The 18,058-nt window shown below is 38.5% G+C and overlaps 1 protein-coding gene across 1 annotated transcript; it reads right to left on the bottom strand.

The window, feature by feature from the left end:
* Positions 1–2,026: 2,026 nt before the first annotated feature.
* Positions 2,027–7,061, bottom strand: LOC126080348 (olfactory receptor-like protein OLF2). Its single transcript, XM_049891597.1, has 2 exons — positions 7,000–7,061; positions 2,027–2,954 (listed from the first exon to the last, which is right to left on the bottom strand). Exons 1-2 carry the CDS (start codon positions 7,059–7,061, stop codon positions 2,027–2,029), a joined length of 990 nt encoding a protein of 329 aa, XP_049747554.1.
* Between the last annotated feature and the right edge of the window lie 10,997 nt (positions 7,062–18,058).

Genomic DNA, 18,058 nt, shown 5'->3' with positions numbered 1-18,058 from the left:
ATCAGACCTCCATCTCATAGGAATCAGCCTTGGGCTGTTGATCTTGATTCTCCTTCCCTCTTATGAAGTGAGAAGAGGTCAGACTAAGTCTCCACACTGCTTTTAAAACTACTATTAAAATCTCGACAGCAGTGGGTGGGTATTAAATTTTTGCTCAAAATAGGGTTTCAGTTTATTTCACAGATATGCATAAAGACAATTTAATTATTATAAATGGAATACTAATATAAATACGGTCTTAACCTTTATTTATTTATTTGTATTTTTCCCACTGCACGTATTTTCACATTAATAACTCTTCCTTTGCAACTTAAAATGTATAATTGGGTATTTTCTCTGTTTATATATTAATGCCGTGTATAATGCCATGGACACATCAGGGGAGACAGAGTACCTTTTGCAGTGGCCTTTAGAGAAGGTCCAGGCCCTTCACACTTAACTTCCATTCTTGAAGTTCACATACAGTTGTCAATAGTACCACATCACCACACCTAATCCCCAGAGTAGAAGCAAGAAAAAACCTGCAGGTTGATTCTCAGGCTGGAAGGTGCAATATAAACCATGAACCACTGATCCTGAGGACATCTGCTGATATTATTGCTGCAGGTTAAGGAAGAATGGAGGGGTCGCCTGGGGACACAAACAGTGAAGCTCTCAACTACTAACTGAAAGGTTGGAAGTTTGAACTAACCCAGAAGTGCCTTGGAAGACAGGCCTGGCCATTGGCTTCTGAAATGTCATGGCTTTGAAAATTCATGCAGTGGTTCTACTCTGCATACATGGGGTCACCATGAGTCAGAATCAATTTGAAGACAACTAGCAATAGCAACAGCAATGAGGAATGAAGGGCCTGAGATGGTTTTTATGTCAAATGAGCCCTGCCCCTAATTTCTTATTTCAGACAAGGCCAAATGATAAGAGCTGCAGATATATTTCATGTAAAGTGAACGTGCTAAAACAAAATTAAAGGATAGATGTTCTACTTGTATGTAAAAGGACACAATTTGTATCAGTTTTACCAGGGAAGCACTGATGTATTTATTCAGTAAGTATTTTTGATGGACATTTTGGAGCCTAGTATTGAGAATAGCTGTGCAAAAATAATGGTGAACAAGACAGAAGGATCTTGCCTTTGTGAAACTTTAAATCTATTGCAGCAGATTTACCCATATGGATTATCTACATCTACGTGTTATGATGCAACATTTCCAGGGGCCATGCTAATAGATAGGAATGTTACAAATAAAACTACTTTTGATTCATGAAAACTTCCCTCTGGCCGAGCAACTGTATTTATTGACCCAAATCCACTGCCATCAAGTTGGTTCTGACTGATGGCGACTCCGTACAGTTTCCAAGGCTATAAATCTCTATGGAAGCCAACTGCCACATCTTTCTCCTGCATAACCACTGGTGGTTTCGAATGCCTGACCTTTCAATTATCAGTCGATTGCTTTAACCACTGTGTCACCAGGATTCCATATATTTATTAGACTCATTTTTTAAAAATTGACTTCTAATGAGGGTATGTGGAATCGGTGTTAGAGGCTATGCTGCTATAACCCATGATATCTCACTCAGACATACTCATGGGCACAGAATAGAGGAGCTCCTTCTGCATAATAGCAAAGTTAAACCATTACCACTCTTACTCTGGAGAGAAGAATAAGACCAATAGTAAAAGCTCCCTACACACAGTTGGAGCCCTGGTGATGCAACGGTTAAAGCCATCGACTACTAACCAAAAGATCTGCCTTCCAAAACCACCAGCTGATCCATAAAAGAAAGATGTAGCAGTCAGTTTCTGTAGAGATTTACAGCTTGGAAACCCTGTGGGGTAGCTATGAGTTAGAATCAACTTAATCACGTTTTTTTTTGTGTTTTAACACTCAGCTTAGGCACAAAGATCACTAACAAAAAATATCTACAAGAGTGTATTGGTGAAACTGCAGGCCCTTATGTCAAAGTCCTTCAACTTTAGCTCGGAGAATCTTTACATCAATACTTCTGGGTTGAAAACCCAGTTTCACCCAGAACATAATTTAATGCTCATTGTTTTTTTCAGGGCATCTTTCACATCCTTATTCCTCAGGCTATAGATCAGTGGGTTTAACATAGGGATCACGACTGTGTAGAAGACAGAGGCTATTTTGTCAGTGTCCATTGAGTAACTTGAACTTGGTCGGAAATACATGAACAGGAGTGTACCATGGAATATAGCCACAGCGGTTAAGTGGGAGGCACATGTGGAAAAGGCTTTGCGTCTCCCCTCAGTTGAGTTCATTCTAAAGATGGTAGTTATGATAGAGCTATAGGAGAGAAGAACGGTTACGATGCTGCACCCCACAGCACAACCAATAAAAGCAAACATCACTATCTCATTGATGGATGTATCTGAGCAGGAGAGGGCTAGCAAAGGTGGGATGTCACAGAAAAAGTGATTGATAACATTGGACTTGCAGAAGGACAGTCGAAATGTGAAGCAAGTGTGGATTGCTGAATCCACCAACCCCACAATGTAAACACCAGCCACTAGCTGAGTATAGACTCTCCTGGACATGGCAATTGTATAAAGAAGTGGATTACAAATGGCTACATAACAGTCATAGGCCATGGCAGCCAAAATGAGACATTCCACATCAGCAAAGGTCCCAAAAAAATACATCTGAATGGCACATAAGTTATATGAAATCCTCTTTTGCTCAGATAAGAAATCAGCCAACATCTTGGGAGAGACAGTGGAGGAGTAGCAGACATCACAGAAAGACAGATTGCTCAGGAAGTAATACATGGGTGTGTGAAGTCTGGAGTCTATCTTGATCAGTGGGATCATCCCTAGATTTGCAATCATGGTTATGCCATAAACCAGGAGAAAGAGTACAAAGAGCCCCTGCTGCACACACTTTCTGTCAGAAAACCCTAAGAATATGAAGTCAGTAAAGAAAAGTGTGGTTCTCAGTGGCCATCACTTAAATTTATGAAATCCCTGAAAGAAGGAAATGGAAGTGAAAGGCTAGCATCATCTTACTGTCTTCACAGTTTAACCTCGGGTCCTTTCTCATTTTTGGTAATTAAAAATAAGTAAAGAAAGAATACTAGGATTGCTCGAAGTGAATTGACCCAACTGGAAATATACCCATAGGTATACAAATCTACTAAATAATAATGGCAATACTGCCTTTTACATTTTTATAGCTCTGTACAGAATTTGCAAGGTCCTTGGGTGGCATAAAGGGCTAAGTACTGTACTATTAACTTAGGGTTGGAACCTTGGGAGAAAGGCCTGGCAATCTGCTTCCATAAAGTTTACAGCCAAGAAAACCCTATGGAACACAGTTCTACTCTATGACACTTGGAGTCACTATGAGTCAGACTGACTCAACAGCAACGGCTTGGTTTGGTTTCATACAGAGTTTGCAGGACACTTTCATTCTAATTAAATCATGTTATTTCCACACACCTACGTAGTATTCATGATATTCTTACTATTTTTATTGTGTGGATTAAGAAATTGATAATTTGAGAATTTAGGGTCATGATTCTTACAATTAATTGGTCCAGCTAATCCACATCATCTCATAAGAAGCTCTTTTTATCCCCAATTTTGTAGCTGGACTCAGTAATAGGGAAGCATATTTAAGTGAGCAGTTCAGGTATTTAATATAGTCCTTTATTTTTTCACTCAGATCATCACAGATTGTAGAACAGATAGAGCTGTAGCAGGTTTTGGATAAAACATTCCCCTTTTTATCCCATTAACCCCTCAGGTCCTATCCAGACTCAACAAACAAAACTGCATCCCATTCATTGTCCATGCGATAGACATAGTCTGTGAATCAGGACCTGCCAGAGTAGAACAGGTAGTGGTTTCTAGAAAAGGGGGTTGAAAGATCTTCATGAGCAATAAGAAAAAACCAAAAAAACTCTTTGCTGTCAAGTTGATTTCAATTCATAGCAACCCTGTAGGACAGAGTAGAACTGCCCCATAGAGCTTCCAAAGAGAGGCTGGTGGATTCAAACTGCCGACCTTTTGGTTAGCAGCCATAGCTTTTAACCATTGCGCTCCCGGGGTCCCCATGAGCAATAGGCTGACGTGAATAGACAGACAAAGATATGCCAGGGCTAACCATGCTCTCTTCAGCAAATTTCTGTTGCTCAATGGACATATGAAGAGCATTTTGAAACTAATTGTAAGGGTGCTGTTAACACAAGTGGCAGAGAAGCCTGAAAGGGAGTATGGTTTCCTGTGTTGTCCCTCTAAAGTAACCTGCAAGAACTAATGGTCTCTATTCACAAACAGATTACATGTGTAAGACCTGTGATAGTAATACATGTTCGATCAACTCTCATAACCTCAAAGTCATGTCTGATTTGTGTTCTCCTTCTCAATTTCCAGAACTTATAATATTGTGTTGTTCTTTCTCTTCAATACCTTTGAAATCCGCTTGCCCTTGGTTAAGAAGATGTTGTGGAACTTGGGAGGACAACTGAATTTTGGGTCCTACTGTTATGTTTTACTGAAATCAATTTTATCATATATCATATCATACATGTACCTCCTGCTCTGTGGGGATTAAAAAAAAAAATGGAATGAAGGTAGATTAAAAAAAGGGGGATTGTGAAAGGGATGATATCTGAAAAATGACCAAAGTACAGGGCTCTAACAAGAGACCGAAAGGGCCACATGAGTCAGAGATTACATTAGCCTGAGACCAGAAGTACTAGATGGAGCCTGGCTACAACTGATGACTGCCCTGACAGGGAACACAACAGAGAATCCCTGATGGAACAGGAGAGCAGTGGGATGCAGACCTCAAATTCTCATAAAAAACCAGACTTAATAGTCTGACTGAGACTAGAGGGACCCCAGAGGTCATGGTCACCAGATCTTCTGTTGGACCAAGATAGGAACCATCCCCAAAACCAACTCTTCAGACAGGGACTGGACTGGACTATGGGATAGAAAATGATGCTGATGAGGAGTGAGCTTCTTGGCTCAAGTGGACACATGAGACTAGGTGGGCAGCTCCTGTCTGGAGGGGAAATGAGAAGGCAGAGGGGGACAGAAGCTGGCTGAATAGACACGGGGAATACAGGGTAGAGAGAAGGAGTTTGCTGTCTCATTAGGGGAAGAACAACTAGAAGTACATAGCAAGGTGTGTACCAATTTTTGTATGAGAGACTGAATTGGTTTGTAAACTTTCACTTAAAGCACAATAAAAAACAAAACAAACAAACAAAAACAAAGTGTAGGTCTCCAAAACCTTGACATGAACTCATTTAAATATCTATCCCTGTAGACACATCTTTAGAAACGTTTTCCTTCCCAGGGAAGGAACGTTTTTAAAATGCAGAAAATTTAATTAAGACATTGAAAATAATAGTAATAATAAAAACAATTCTGACCACCACTCCAATTACTTCTTGCATTTTGTCATATGCTCTGTTATCTAAGGATGTTAATATATTTAATTAAAATAAAAGTTTATGCGAAGAGCCATAACCTCCCCTGGTTTTATAAACATAATTTTAGTGGCAAGAGAAAAAAGAAATATAAAAAGTTAATTAAAAAACAAATTAACAACAACAGTAAATACTAGTACCTGATCTAGAGCTAGTGACTTATTTCTTAGATGCAGCTATCTCTGTGTGGACCTTCAGTGCTGTCTTTTGATGACCGAGATTATATAACTACCTTTGTGTCTGGTCCCTGGGTATTCAAAAGTTTGTCTCACAGGACTATGTGACTGATATAATTACATGATTTATCACCTGTTATTTCATACAGGTTGGGTGGTTAAAAATAAATCCAACTTATTCCCCATTATTGTTTGTTTTCGATCTACTTTGACATCCACTATTATACTTGATAAAATAATACTTAAACGATCTCTAGTCAAACATCATTCATTATCTCTTGCTCACCACTCCCTATATAAGCATTGTTTTAATTTCATGATATACACTACAAACTTGCACATACCCAAACACTGCACACACAGATACCCCAACACTCTCCCTTTAAAATAAAATGCACAAAATAATTGCTTAAAGACGGAAAAAACTAACCAAAATCTCACTACCTGGGGATAACCATGTTTTGTTGTAGGATCTACCAGATTAAAAAAATAAATAAATAAACAAAAATGACTTCAGAATGAACCCACTTTGTGTGTAAATAAGTGTTATGAATAATAGTGCATTCCTTTTTATTTATATACATTGATTTATATAATCTATCCTATGGCAATGATCATTTGGTATCTTAACAATCTTCATTAAAAAAAATGTTTGAATGGAATTCAAAACACAAAATTAAAGCATCACATACATACAAGATAAAAAGATTTGAGTAGAATTTAAAGCTGTAACTAAACAGCTTCCCTGGTGTCATGAGTACTATACCCTTAACATACTATGTAAGTAACTGTCTACTTATAAACGTCAGAGAACAGTTGTCTGGCAGTGAAGTACGGCTGTAATGAGATAAGTTCAGTGCAGGATGCTGGCCCCAAAGTGAACCAGAGTCATTTAGCCTCCCTGGTGCTGGAAATACGACTAGCAGAGCTTGTCAGTTTATAAGAACGTTACTGTTCGTATCCAGGTTGCAAATTTTTAGGAACATAAAGGATCATTATTTACTGAAATAGTCTATGAAAGTTGTGCAAATGACTAATTTTACAAACATAATGTGAAAACTTACTGTGTGCAAGAAATTGCTAGAGATGTAAAATATAATAATGATATTCTGTTGTTTACAATCTCATAATGAATATACTATGTAATACCAACTAAGGTATAATATGCATATAAAAATTCTCAAGTAATAAATTGTACAGCAAATGGATTTTCAGAAATGTCCCTGAAGTGAGAACACAGATCAAAAAACACAAAATTATCCACTTTTTGGAGACTGTCCATGGGCCCCATAAAAAAATGATATCCAATATAGTAGATTTGTTTTGTATGTTTTTGAACTATTTAGAAGTGAAATCATACAGTGTTTGCACTTTTATTTCTGGTTTATTTCTTTCATCAATATGATTCTGAGATTTCTCCATGTTGTGATTGGCAGTAGTTCATTCATTCTCACTTCTGAGTAATATTTTAATGTACAAACATGTTGTTGTTCTTGTTGTTAGGTGCCGTCGAGTCGGTTCCGACTCATAGCGACCTGATGCACAACAGAACGAAACACTGCCCGGCCCTGCGTCATCGTTCTGCTTGAGCTCATTGTTGCAGCCACTGTCAAATGACCTTGTTGAGGGTCTTCCTTTTTTCCGCTGACCCTGTAATCTGCCAAGCATTATGTCCTTCTCCAGGGACTCATCTCTCTTGACAACATCTCCAAAGTATGTAAGACGCAGTCTCGCCATCCTTGCCTGTAAGGAGCATTCTGGCTGCGCTTCTTCCAAGACAGGTTTGTTTGTTCTTTTGGCAGTCCATAGTATATGCAATATTCTTCGTCAGCACCACAATTCAAAGACATCAACTCTTCTTCCGTCTTCCTTATTCATTGTCCAGCTTTCACATGCATATGATGTGATTGAAAATACCATGGCTTGGGCCAGGCACACCGTAGTCTTCAGGGTGACATCTTTGCTCTTCAGCACTTTGAAGAGGCCCTTTGCAACAGATTTACCCAATGCAATGTGTCTTTTGATTTCTTGATTGCTGCTTCAATGGCTGTTGATTGCGGATCCAAGTAAAATGAAATCCTTGACAACTTCAGTCTTTCTTCCGTTTATCATGATGTTTTTCATTGGTCCAGTTGTGAAGATTTTTGTTTTCTTTATGTTGAGGTGTAATCCATACTGAAGGCTGTGGTCTTTGATCTTCATTAGTAAGTGCTTCAAGTCCTCTTCACTTTCAGCAAGCAAGGTTGTGTCACCTGCATAACACAGGTTGTTAACGAGTCTTCCTCCAATCCTGATGCCCCGTTCTTCTTCATACAGACCAGCTTCTCGTATTCTTTGTTCAGCATACAGATTAAATAGGTATGGTGAAAGAGTACAACCCTGACGCACACCTTTCCTGACTTTAAACCAATCAGTATCCCCTTGTTCTGTCCGAACAACTGCCTCTTGATCTATGTAAAGGTTCCTCTTGATCTATGTAAAGGTTCCTCATGAGCACAATTGAGTGTTCTGGAATTCCAGTTCTTCCCAGTGTTATCCATAGTTTGTTATGATCCACACAGTCGAATGCCTTTGCATAGTCAATAAAACACAGGTAAACATCCTTCTGGTATTCTCTGCTTTCAGCCAGGATCCATCTGACATCAGCAATGGTATCCCTGGTTCCACATCCTCTCCTGAAATTGGCCTGAATTTCTGGCAGTTCCCTGTCGACATACTGCTGCAGCCGTTTTTGAATGATCTTCAGCAAAATTTTGCTTGCGTGTGATATTAATGACATTGTTCTACAATTTCCACATTTGGTTGGATCACCCCCTTTCTTGGGAATAGGCATAAATATGGATCTCTTCCAGTCAGTTGGCCAGGAAGCTGTCTTCCATATTTCTTGGCATGGACGAGTGAGCACCTCCAGCGCTGCATCTGTTTGTTGAAACATCTCCATTGATATTCCATCAATTCCTGGAGCCCTGTTTTTTGCCAATGCCTTCAGATCAGCTTGGACTTCTTCCTTCTGTACCATCGGTTCCTGATCATATGCCACCTCTTGAAATGGTTGAATATCGACTAGTTCTTTTTGGTATAATGACTCTGTGTATTCCTTCCATCTTCTTTTGATGTTTCCTGCATCGTTTAATATTTTCCTCATAGAATCCTTCACTATTGCAACTCTAGGCTTGAATTTTTTCTTCAGTTCTTTCAGCTTGAGAAACACCGAGCGTGTTTTTCCCTTTTGGTTTTCCATCTCCAGCTCTTTGCACATGTCATTAGAATACTTTACTTTGTCTTCTCCAGAGTTCCTTTGAAATCTTCTGTTCGATTCCCTTACTTCATCAATTCTTCCTTTTGCTTTAGCCGCTCGATGCACAAGAGCAAGTTTCAGAGTCTCCTCTGACATCCACCTTGGTCTTTTCTTTCTTTCCTGTCTTTTCAGTGACCTCTTGCTTTCTTCATGGATGGTGTCCTTGATGTCATTTCACAACTCGTCTGGTCTTTGGTCACTAGTGTTCAATGCATCAAATCTATTCTGGAGATGGTCTCTAAATTCATGTGGGATATACTCAAGGTCATATTTTGGCTCTCGTGGACTTGCTCTGATTTTCTTCAGTTTCAGCTTGAACTTGCATATGAACAATTGATGGTCTGTTTCACAGTCAGCCCCTGGTCTTGTTCTGACCGATGATATTGAGCTTTTCTATCGTCTCTTTCCACAGATGTAGGAAATCTGATTTCTGTGTGTTCCACCTGACAAGGTCCATGTGTATAGTCGCCATTTATGTTGGTGAAAGAAGGTATTTGCAACGAAGAAGTCGTTGGTCTTGCAAAATTCTATCATTCGATCTCTGGCATTGTTTCTATCACCAAGGCCATATTTTCCAATGACCGATCCTTCTTCTTTGTTTTCAACTTTCTCATTCCAATCACCAGTAATTATCATTGCATCTTGATTTCAAGATTGATCAATTTCAGACTGCAACAGCTGTCAATTTATAGCAATAAATGCACACATCCAAAAAAAGAAAAAAGGTCCAAAATCAAAGAATTACCCCTACCAGTTGAACAGATAGAAAGAAAGCAACAAAATAAACCCTCAGGCACCAGAAGAAAGCCAAAACCAAAAACCAAACCCACTGTCATCAAGTCGATTCTGACTCATAGTAACCCTAGAGGACAGAGTAGAACTGCCCCATAGAGTTTCCAAGGAGAACCTGGCAGATTTGAACTGCCAACCTCTTGGTTAGCAGCCGTGTACTTAACCACTATGCCACCAGGGTTTCCCCGAAGAAAGGAAATAATAAAATTTAGAGCAGAATTAAATGAAATAGACAACAGAAAAACAATTGAAAGAGTTAATAAGACCAAAAGCTGGGTCTTTGACAAAATTGATAAACCATTGGCCAAACAAAAGAAAAACAGGAGAGGAAACAAATAACCCAAATAAGAAATGAGATGGGTGATATTGCAACAGACTCAACTGAAATTAAAAAAGAATCATATCAGATTACTATGAAAAATTGTATTCTAACTAATTTGAAAACCTAGAAGAAATGGGTGAATTTCTAGAAACACACTACCTACTTAAACTAACACAAATAGGGGTAGAACAACTAAATAAACCCAAAATAAAAGAAGAGATTGAAAAGGTAATTTAAAAACTCCCAACAACAAAAAAAAAAAAGCCCTGGCCCAGGCGGCTTCACTGCAGAGCTCTACCAAACTTTCAGAGAAGAGTTAACACCACTACTAAAGGCATTTCAGAGCATAGAAAAGGATGGAATACTCCCAAAGTCATTCTATGAAGCCAGCAAATCCTTGATATCAAAACCAGGTAAAGACAACAAAAAAGAGAAAATTGCAGACCTAAATCCCTCATGAACTTAGATGCAAAAATCCTCAAAGAAATTGAAGCCAATAGAATTCAACAATGTACCAAAAAAAAAAAAAAAAAAATCATTCGCCAGAACTAAGTTGAATCCATACCGGCTAAAATCTATCATGTAAATAAAACCAAAGATAGGAACCACACGATCTGATCAATTGATCCAGAAAAGGCATTTGACAAAGTCCAACACCTATTCGTGATAAATACCCTCAGCAAAATAAAAATAGAAGGAAAATACCTCAACGTAATAAATGCATTTATACAAAGCCAACAGCCAACATCATCCTAAGCGGAGAGGGTCTGAAAACATTCCTCTTGAGAACCGGAGCCAGACAAGGATGCCCTTTATCACCACTCTTATTCAGCTGGAGGTCCTAGCCAGAGCAATTAGGCTAGAAAAAGAAATACAGGCCATCCAGATTGGTAAGGAAGAAGTAAAAGTATCTCTATTTGCAGATGATGTGAGCCTACACACAGAAAACCCTAAAGGATCCTTAAGAAAATTACTGTAATTTTGTAGTTAGACCCTGTAATAGAGAAGCTCATTTAAGTGAATAGTTCAAGCATTGAATACAGCCCACATTTATTTCCTAATATTCTTATCTTCCCGTCTACTTTGTTTTCCAAGATTATACTGATTAAAAAAAAAAAAAAAACTTAAATGATTTCTAGGCAACCATGATTCATTACTTCTGGCTCACCACTCCCTATATAACCATTGTCTTTTAATTTCATAATATACTCTAAAACATGCACACACTCTCACACCACACATGCCCTTACACACGTGCACACACACACTCTCCCTTTAGCCACATGCAAAAGCTAAACAGTTGCTTAAAGGGAGAAAAAGCTAACCAAAATCTCACTGCCTAGGGGTAATCATGTTTTGTTTTATAACCCACCAGATTTAAAAATTTTAAGGAAAAATGACTTCAGTATAAATACACTTTATATTCAGAGAAGTATTATGAATAATATTGTATTTATTTTTATTCATGTACATTGATTTATTTAATCTATCCTATGATAATGACCATTTGGTGTACAAACAATTCTTCATGAAAAAAAAAAGATTTTACTGGAATTTAAATCTGTATCTAAACAGCTTCCCTGGTGTAACCAGTGTCCTTAGTATACTACTATGTAAGGAACTGTTCACCTATAAACTTCTTACTTCAGAAAATAGTTGTCTGACACTGAAGCATAGCTATTATGCAAGAAGAAGTTCAACGCATGAAACTGGCCCCAAAGACAACCAGAGCCACTCAGGCTCCATGGTGCTGCAAACGAGGCTAGCAGAGGGAGGCTGGGGGTTTATAAGGACGTCGCTGCTCTTATCAGGGCAGCACATTTTTAATAACATAAAAGATATTTAGTGAAATAATCTATGAAAGCTGTATGATTGATTAATTTACAAACATCCTGTGAAAACTTATAGTGTACAATAAATTGCTGGACATTTAAAAAATAATAGATGTTCTGTTTCTTATTATCTCATAGTGAGTAGACTGTAGCATACTTTCTGAGGTACAATAGCTAAATAGAAAAGTCTCAAGTAATAAATTGTACAGCAAATGAAATTTTAAAAATGAAAACATCCCTGCAGCCAGAATACAGACCAAAAACAGAACATTATCAGCTTTTTGGAGACTGTCCACAGGCCCCACAACAAATTGCCTTCAAATATAATAGATTCGTTTTATGTTTTTGAGCTATTTAGAAGTGAAACCTTACAGTTTTTACACTGCTGTTTCTTCTGCTCAGTAATATTTGTGAAATTTTTCCGTGTTATTGCAGCTGGCAGTAGATCATTCATTCTCATTGCTGAGCAGTATTTTTTTTTAATTATTTTTATTGTGCTTTAAGTGAAAGTTTACAAATCAAGTCAGTCTCATACAAAAATTTATATACACCTTGCTATATACTTCTAGTTGTTCTCCCCCTAATGAGACAACATACTCCTTCTCTCCACCCTCTATTTCCATGTGCATTCAGCCAGCTTCTGTCCCCCTTGGCTTTCACATCTCCCCTCCAGACAGGAGATGTCCACATAGTCTCTCGTGTCTACTTCATCCAAGAGACACTCCTCACCAGTATCATTTTCTATCTTATAGTCCAGTCCAATCCCTGTCTGAAGAGTTGGCTTTGGGAATGATTCTGGTCTTGGGCTAACAGAAGGCCTGGGGACCATGACTTCCAGGGTCCTTCTAGTCTCAGTCAGACCATTAAGTCTGGTCTTTTAATCAGAATTTGGGGTCTGCATCCCACTGTTTCCCTGCTCCTTCAGGGATTCTCTGTTGTGTTTCCTGTCACAGCAGTCATCAGTTGTAGCCAGGCATCGTCTAGTTCTTCTGGTCTCAGACTGATGAAGTCTGTGATTGATGTGGCCTTTTCTGTCTCCTGGGCTCATCATTGCCTTGTGTCTTTCGTGTTCTTCATTCTCCTGTGCTCCATGTGGGCTGAGAGCAAATGACACACCTTAGGTGGCTGCTTGCTAGCATTTAAGACACCAGAAGCCACTCTCCAAAGTGGTATGCAGAAAGTTTTATTAATAGATTTTATTGTGCCAGTTGAACTTGATGTTCCCTGAAACCATTGTTCCCAAGCCTCTGCCTCTGTTATACTGGCCTTGGAAGCATTAGGTTTGTTCAGGAAACTTCTTTACTTTTGTTTTAGTCCAGTTTTGCTGACCTCTCCTGTATTGTGTGTCGTCTTTCCTGTCACTTAAATTAGTTCTTATGTACTATCTAATTAGTGAAACCCCATCTCCCTGCCTTCCTCCCTCCCCCGTATCATAATAACCATCAAAGAATATTTTCTTCTCTGTTTAAACTGTTTCCTGAGTTCTTATAATAGTGGTCTCATATAACATTTGCCCTTTTTTCAACTGACTAATTTCACGCAGTATAATGCCTTCCAGATTCCTCCATGTTATGAGATGTTTCACAGATTCATTGCTGTTCTTTATCGATGCCTAGTATTCCATCGTGTAAATATACCATAATTTTTTTATCCATTCATCCTTTGATGAGCACTTTGGCTGCTTCCATTTTTTGCTATTATAAACAGTGCTGCAATAAACATGGGCGCACATGTATCTCTTCATGTAAAAGCTCTTATTTCTCTGGGATATATTCTGAGGAGTGGGATTGCTGGATAGTATGGTAGTTCTATTTCTAGCTTTTAAGGAAGCGCCAAATCAATTTCCGAAGTGGTTGTACCATTTTACGTTCCCACCAGCAGTGTATAAGTGTTCCAGTTTCTCCACAACCGCTCCAACATTTACTATTTTGTGTTTTCTGGATTAATACCAGCCTTGTTGGAGTGAGATAGACTCTCATTGTACTTTTGATTTGCATTTTTCTCATGGCTAATGATCGTGACCATATCCTCATGTATCTGTTAGCTACCTGAATGTCTTCTTTAGTGATGTGCCTGTACTTATTCTTTGGCCCTTTTTTAATTGGGTTATTTGTCTTTTTGTTGTCGAATTTTTGCAATAACATGTAAATTTTAGAGATCAGCTGCTGTTCAGAAATGTCATAGCTGAAAATTTTTCCCAATCTGTAGGTAATATTTTTACCCTTTTGGTGAAGTCTTTGGATGAGCATAAGTGTTTGACTTTTAAAGGAGCTCCCAGTCATCTAATTTCTCTTCTGGTGTTTGTACATTTCTAGTAATGTTTTGTACACAGTTTATGCCACATATTAGGGCAAACTGGGAAGAAGGATCTGACAGTTTACTTCTGAAAAGCATTAGCCAGTGAAAACCTTAGGAATAGCAGTAAAACAGTGTCTGATATAGTGCTGGAAGATGAGCCCCTCAGGTTGGAAGGCACTCAGAAGATGACTGGGCAAGAGCTGCCTCCTCAAAGTAGAGTCGACCTTAATGATGTGGATGGAGTAAGGCTTTTGGGACCTTCATTTGCTGATGTGGCATGACTCAAAATGAGAAGAAACAGCAGCAAACATCCATTAATAATCGGAACTTGGAATGTATGAGGTAAGAATCTAAGATAATTGGAAATCATCAAAAATGAAATGGAACACATAAACATCAATATCCTAGCCATTAGTGAGCTGAAATGGACTGGTACAGGCCATTTTGAATAGGACAATCATGTAGTCTATACGCTGGGAATGACAGCTTGAAGAGGAATGGTGTTGCATTCATCATCAAAAAGAACTTTTCAAGATTGATCCTGAAGTACAACGCTGTCAGTGATAGGATAATATCCATATGCCTACCAGTTAATATGACTGTTATTCAAATTTATGCACCAACCACTAGGGCCAAAGATGAAGAAAAATAAGATTTTATCAGTGGGTGCAGTCTGAAATTGATCAAACATGCTATCAAGATTCATTGATATTTACTGGCCATTGGAAAGCATAAGTTGGAAACAAAGAAGAAGAATCAGTAGTTGGAAAACATGGCCTTGGTGATAGAAACAATGCCAGAGATAGAACGATAGAATATTGCAAGACCAATGACTTCTTCATTGCAAATACCTTCTTTCACCAACATAAATGGTGCCTATACCTCACCAGATGGAACACACAGTAATCAAATTGACTACATCTGTGGAAAGAGGCAATGGAAAAGCTCAATATCATCAGTCAGAAGAAGGCCAGGGGCTGACTGTGGATCAGACCATCAATTACTCATATGCAAGTTCAAACAAGCTGAAAATGCAGAAAACCAGAACAAGTCCACGAGAGCCAAAAAATGACCTTGAGTACATCCCAGCTGAATTTAGAGACCATCTGAAAAATAGATTTGATGCATTGAATGCTAGTAACCGAAGACCAGATGAGTTGTGGAATGACATCAAGGACATCATCCGTGAAGAAAGCAAGAGGTCATTGAAAAGAAAGGAAAGAAAGAAAAGACGAGGATTATGTCAGAGGACATTCTGAAACTTGCTCTCGAACATTGAGCAACTAAAGCAGAAGGAAGAATTGATGAAGTAAAAGAACTGAACAGAAGATTTCAAAGGGCGTCTTGAGAAGACAAAGTAAAATATTATGATGAAATATGCAAAGAGCTGGAGATGGAAAACCACAAGGGAAGAACACGCTTGGTGTTTCTCAAGCTCAAAGAACTGAAGAAAAAATTCAAGCCTCGAGTTGAAAAAGTGAAGGATTCTGTGCGGAAAATATTAAACCACGCAGGAAGCATCAAAAGAAGATGGAAGAAATACACAGACTCATTATACCAAAAAGATTTAGTCGATGTTCAACTATTTCAAGAGGTGGCATATGATCAATAACCAATGGTACTGAATGAAGAAGTCCAAGCTCCTCTGAAGGCATTGTGAAAAACAAGGCTCCAGGAATTGATGGAATATCAATTGAGATGTTTCAAGAAACAGATGTAGCTCTAGAGGTGTTCACTTGTCTATGCCAAGAAATATGGAAGACAGCTTCCTGGCCAACTGACTGGAAGAGATCTATATTTATGCCTATTCCCAAGAAAGGTGATCTGACCAAATGTGGAAATTAGAGAACAATATCACTAATATCACAAGCAAGCAAAATTCTGCTGAAGATCATTCAAAAATGGCTGCAGCAGTATATTGACAGAAAACTGCAAGAAATTCAGGCTGATTTCAGTAGACGACGTGAAACCAGGCATATCATTGCTGATGTCAGATGGATCCTGGCCAAAAGCAGAGAATACCAGAAGGATGTTTACCTGTGTTTTATTGCCTATGCGAACACATTCGACAGTGTGGATCATAACAAATTATGGATAACATTGCAATGAATGGGAATTCCAGAACATTTAAGTGTGCTCATGAGGAACCTTTACATGGATCAAGAGGCAGTTATTTGGACAGAACAAGGGGATACTGATTGGTTTAAAGTCAGGAAAGTTGCCCATCAGGGTTGTATTATTTCACCATACCTATTCAATCTTTACGCTGAGCAAATAATTGAAGAAGCTGGACTATATGAAGGAGAAGAGGACATTAGTACTGGAGGAAGAATCATTAACAATCTGCTTTATGCAGATGACACAACCTTGCTTGCTGAAAGTGAAGAGGACTTGAAGCACTTACTAATGAAGATCAAAGACCACAGCCTTCAGTATGGATTACACCTCAACATAAAGAAAACAAAAACCCTCACAACTGGACCAATGAGCAACATCATGATAAACGGAGAAAAGATTGAAGTTGTCAAGGATTTCATTTTACTTGGATCCACAATCAACAGCCATGGAAGCAGCAGTCAAGAAATCAAAAGATGCATTGTATTGGGCAAATCTGCTGCAAAGGATGTCTTTAAAGTGTTGAAGAGCAAAGATGTCACCTTGAAGAGTAAGGTGTGCCTGACCTAAAGAATGGTATTTTCAATCGCATCATAAATGAGTGTGAAAGCTGAACAATGAATAAGGAAGACCGAAAAAGAATTGACGCCTTTGAATTATGGTGTTGGTGAATCATATTGAACATACCATGGACTGCCAAAAGAATGAACAAATTGTGTTAGAAGAAGTACAAGCAGAATGCTCCTTAGAAGCAAGGGTGGCAAGACTGCGTCTTACATACTTTGGACATGTTGTCAGGAGAGATCATTGCCTGGAGAAGGACATCATGCTTGGCAGAGTACAAGGTCAGCGGAAAGAGGAAGACCTTCAACGAGGTGAATTGACACAGTGGCTGCAACGATGAGCTCAAACATAACAACGAATGTAACAATGGCTCAGGACCAGGCAGTGCTTCCTTCTGTTGTGCATAGGGTTGCTATGAGTCAGAACTGACTCGATGGCACCTAAGAACAACAACTGTGTTGTCCGTGTTTTTTCTTTTGTGATTTTTATTGTTTAAGATTTTATTTTTAGGTGTTTGATCCATTTTGAGTTGGGTTTTTTTCATGGTGTGATATATGGGTCTTTTTTCATTTTTTTTGCAGATGGATATGCAGTTATGCCAGCACCATTTTTTAAAGACACTGTCTTTTTCTCATTTAACAGGTTTTGGACCATTGGGCTCATATGTGGATGGTTTTATGTCTGGATTCTGAATTCTGTTCCACTGGTCTATGTACCTGTTGTACCAGTACCAGGTTCTTTTGACTACTGTGGCGGTATAATATGCTCTAAGATCAGGCCGTGTGAGGCCTCCCACTTTGTTCTTTTTCAGTAATGCTTTACTTATACGGGGCCTCTTTCTCTGCCATATGAAGGTGGTGATTTGTTCTCCATCTCATTAAAAATTGTTACTTGCATTTGGATAGGATTTCACTGTATCTATAGATTGCTTTGGGCAGAATAGACATTTTTACAATGTTGAGTCTTCCTATCCACAAGCAAGGTATGTTTTTCCACTTATGTATGTCTCTTTTGGTTTCTTGCCATACTCTTATAGTTTTCTTTGTATAGGTATTTTAAATCTCCAGTTCGATTTATTCCTAAGTATTTTATCTTCTTATGGGCTATTGTAAATCGTATTGATTTGGTGATTTCCTCTTCAATGCCCTCTTTGTTGGTGTAGAGGAATGCAACTGATTTATGTATGTTTAGCTTGTAT

Source organism: Elephas maximus, chromosome 7, assembly GCF_024166365.1.
Source record: "Elephas maximus indicus isolate mEleMax1 chromosome 7, mEleMax1 primary haplotype, whole genome shotgun sequence".
Lineage (NCBI taxonomy): Eukaryota > Metazoa > Chordata > Mammalia > Proboscidea > Elephantidae > Elephas > Elephas maximus.
The sequence above is the reverse complement of the archived record's forward strand: the minus strand, read 5'-3'. Positions and strand labels throughout refer to the sequence as shown.

What these genes read in the sequence shown, in the direction of transcription:
- LOC126080348 (XM_049891597.1), bottom strand. Translation starts at nt 7,061, where the DNA reads ATGGAGAAATCTCAGAATCATATTGATGAAAGAAATAAACCAGAAATA. An exon ending in GAAATAAAAGTGCAAACACT is followed by an intron (nt 2,955 to 6,999) that starts GTATGATTTCAC and finishes ATGGCCACTGAG; the next exon opens with AACCACACTTTTCTTTACTG.